The 4037-nt window shown below is 38.3% G+C and overlaps 1 protein-coding gene across 1 annotated transcript in view; it reads right to left on the bottom strand.

Annotated features, from left to right (window-relative positions):
* Positions 1 to 1963: 1963 nt before the first annotated feature.
* The window catches only part of LOC123323910 (putative ankyrin repeat domain-containing protein 26-like protein), a gene marked incomplete at its 3' end in the record, with an annotated part of 3309 nt that continues 1235 nt past the window's right edge, over positions 1964 to 4037 (bottom strand). Inside the window, exons 2-3 of the mRNA XM_044912447.1 lie at positions 2295 to 2409; positions 1964 to 2137 (exon numbers count right to left, since the gene is read on the bottom strand). Of these exons, the coding sequence (XP_044768382.1) occupies positions 1964 to 2137; positions 2295 to 2409 (289 nt within the window). The remainder of the gene's footprint in view (positions 2138 to 2294; positions 2410 to 4037) is intronic.

Below are 4037 nucleotides of genomic sequence, written 5' to 3'. Positions count from 1 at the left end.
CTGCCCCGCCCCTATGCTCCTACTCTCTCACCCACTCTCTCTCTCTCTCAAAAAAATAAATAAAATCTTTTTTAAAAAATAAAATAAATAAAACTAAATTAAATAGCCCTCTTCCACTTCTTCAACAGATTAACTGCAGTCATTCTCCAAAACTCACTTCATTGGCTGGTTCCAAGAATCTTGGCTTCTATCACAGTATTTATTATGGTATACTCTAGTTATTTTATTGCACCCCCTCTAAACCAAGAGCTTCTTGAGGAAAGGGATTATTTTTTTTCTCTATATCTCCAAAATCTAAAACATAGCAGTAAATGCTTTAAGTATTTTTATTGAGTTAACAACCTAAATGATTATCTCTGGAGTAGTGATTTTTAAATTACATTCCGAAGAACATATACTTTGCTGGAAGGTAAGTACTGTGCCCCAATAGAAAGATTCAATGATCATCTATGTTTGAGAAATATTACAAAACTGCACTATATATCTAGCACAAAAGAAATCCGTTTAAATTTGCTTATCCCCATTTGACAATACTTTTTTGGCAAACATTAACATTTGAGAAATTAGAGATTCGGGGATATAGTTTTGAGAGCTTTCCAATAAAGATGAAGGTTTTCAGGGTGCCTGGGTGGCTCAGTCGTTAAGCGTCTGCCTTCAGCTCAGGCATTGATCCCGGGGTCCTGGGATCGAGCCCCACACCCTGCTCGGTGGGAAGCCTGCTTCTCCCTCTCCCGCTCCCCCTGCTTGTGTTCCCTCTCTCGCCGTCTCTCCATCAAATAAATAAATAAAATCATTAAAAAAAAAAATGAAGGTTTTCTCCAGGTTACACAAACATGCTTGATTCTCTTCTATCAATGGTATCAGGATCCCAGATGGCAACATAAGGCACTCTTGATCCAAATGGGTCACTGAGGAGATGGACTCGGAATTAAAAGAGTGGCTTTGGGGCAACTGGGTGGCTCAGTCAGTTAAGCGTCTGTCTTTGGCTCAGGTCATGATCCCCGGGGTCCTGGGATCCACCCCTGCATCAGGCTCCCCTGCTTCTCCCTCTCCCTCTGCCCTTCCTCCATACTCATGTTTGTTCTCCGTCTCTCTCAAGTAAATAAAATCTTAAAAAAAAAAAAAAAGTATCATTAAAGTGAAATCTTAGACAATTAAGTTATTTCAAAATATTTTCATTCAGGGAATGCAGGAGCTTCCAAATATGAAAAACTGACCCTACCTATGTCAACCAACAGTGTTTCTGTAAGGGCAGTGGTAGAAATAATGCCTGTCACAGAAACAGAAGGTGGACTGGTGCGCGTGGTCATCAACTACTCCCCATGTACAGCTACCACCCCACTGAGGAACTACACAAGGCTGAGCAGGAACTACTCTCTGAAATGAGAGACCCCAATGTGGTACGTGGCGGGAAGAGTGGCTACAAGCACAAGTAAATGCCCCTGTAGGATGTCATGACCTGATCCCTTTGCTCTCATTTTCAGAGCCTTGGGGCCTCGAGTGCCCAGGGCCTGCAACCTGCTGCTTTCTCCTCCCACTTGCACTCACCCAAGTTACCCCACTGGGTCAGGGTCTCCCACCCATTCCCAGCAGCACCCATTTCCTAAGCCCCTGCACAGCACCCAGCCTCCACCACCTCCACTCCCCTCTAGGCCTTCAATCCTTTGTGGGCTCTGAGCCCACCATCCACTCCAAAGCACTAATGGGAAGATTTTCTTTCTGGGGTGGAAGCGGGGCTGGGAGACAGAACTTTGCCCTCTCCATGGGCATCACCTTTCTCTAGCCCTCCCTGCCCTGGCTTTGGAGTTGTTTCCAGGATGACAGGACCTGATGTATAGAATTCAGTATATGTATTTATTACACATATAAATAAATATGTAAATAAAATGATTTGTGGCTAAAAAATTTTATATATACATATATGTATTATTTCAAATACTTTATAAATACAGTTGATCTGTACCTTGTTTCTCACTTCAATATTTGCATGGTGTAGAAGCAGCTTCTCTGCTATTGATGTATTCGAACCAAGGGCGGCATAGTGGAGAGCAGTATTGCCAGCAATGTCCATAAGATTTGGATCAGCACCGTGTTCTAGAAGAATCGTCACACATCTCTCATTCTGACATTGTACAGCCTGTCAGTATTATACCAAGAAACAGAGTATCAATTCTGGGAATTTAAAGTAAACATGCCACAGGTTTCACCAATTAGTTCTGTTTAAATGCAATAAGTTTTCATTCTAAGTAATTAAATCAAATCCATCTCAGGCAGACACAGCTGCTTCCACATACCTTCATCAGAGCAGTCCTATAATCTTTATCAAAGAGGTCAAGCTGGCATTTCCTCTCCACTAGGACAGCAACGACATCTGGATGGCCATTGGCACAGGCCAAATGGAGAGCAGTCCTATGAAAGTGAAAGAACTTTTTAGGAAATTATAGTGCACTATTTCAAAACCTGCAGTTAATTCATGTAATTGTAAACGTTAAATAGCATCTTATTCCTTTGACTCCAAAACAAAGATTTAATTTTCTTTTGAAGAAAGTACAATATTTATTAGTGATTCTTCACCACACTAATAAAGAGCAGCCTATCTGAGTAGGTAGAGCATGACCTCAGGATGCAGCTTAACTTGGGTTTGAATCCTACTTTAACTCTGTCACTTAACAGTTATCACCTACTTAGCCTTATCCTCAATTTCCTCATCAACAAAATGGGGATAAAAATAGTTATCTTGGGGCCCCTGCCCAGCTCAGTTTGAAGATCATGTGACTCTTGATCTTGAGGGTCATGAATTCAAGCCCCACGTTGGGTATAGAGATTACTAAAAAATAATAATAATAAATAAAGACTAGTTATCTCACAAGACCTCGGCGTGATGCTTAAATGAGGATCTATGCAAAGTTTGTTACATAATATTATTATAACTATTACTATTACTACTATTTTACAAAGACAACATCCAATTAGGTAAAGTGACACAATTATGCTTACTTCGTAGATATATTGTTTTAAGGATTCGCAAGAATACTACATTTCAGTGATTCTAAGATGCTCATTTTGTCACCTTTTAATATCTCTGACATTGGAATGCAATTTATAATTCAAAATGTCTTACAACTATAATTGGCAGAATTGTTTTAAAATTTCTTATTGGTACAGAAAATACTGGGGCATCAGACAATCTATGGTGCCTTACATTACATGAAATAATGATATACACAACAGGTCTATTGCAGTTCTAATCATATAACTGGCATTTAAATAAATTTTAGTTCCTGAAAGCATTATGGGAAAAGAGGACTAAAATAACGGAGAATGTTTTTTAAGTAATTCTTACTCTGATTTTCAAGAAACTTTAAGCCAAAGGAAACTCAGGATTTAAATAAACAGGGACAGCTCATTTTATTAAATAGTTAGATTTATAAATCACATGAAAATCAAGTACTACCAATTATCAAGATTAGTATTTAATACTACTATAAATTTCAAAAGGACAAGTAAAGGTTAACTTTTACAATTTCCTATCTTCAGAAATGTTTTTGTTTGAAAGGAAAGAGGAAAAGCTTTAACTGAGATTAAGTCCTAATACTTCAATTTAAAATTGCTCATCTTAGGGGCACTTCGGTGGCTAGTTGGTTGGGTGTCCGACTCTTGGTTTTGGCTCAGGTCATGATCTCCAGATCTTGAGATGGAGCCCCATGTCAGGCTCCATGCTCAGCATGGAGTCAGCTTGAGATCCTCTCTCTCCCTCTAACCCTCCCTTCTCCCTCCCCAGCCATTCCCATTCACTCTCTCTCTCTCTCAAATAAATCAATCTTTTCTTAAAATTAAAAAAATAAAATAAAATTTCTCATCTTAGTAGTACCTGGCCGGTTCAATCAGTAGAACATGCAACCTTAGTCTCAATGATATAAATTCAAGCCCCCTGTTGGGTATAGAGATTACTTAAAAATAAAATCTTATAAATAAATAAATAAATAAATAAATAAATAAATAAATAAATAAATAAATAAATAAATAAATAAATAAAT

This window comes from Neomonachus schauinslandi, unplaced genomic scaffold (assembly GCF_002201575.2).
Source record: "Neomonachus schauinslandi unplaced genomic scaffold, ASM220157v2 HiC_scaffold_2344, whole genome shotgun sequence".
NCBI lineage: Eukaryota > Metazoa > Chordata > Mammalia > Carnivora > Phocidae > Neomonachus > Neomonachus schauinslandi.
Note: the sequence above shows the minus strand (reverse complement) of the source record. Positions and strands in the feature narration are given on the sequence as shown.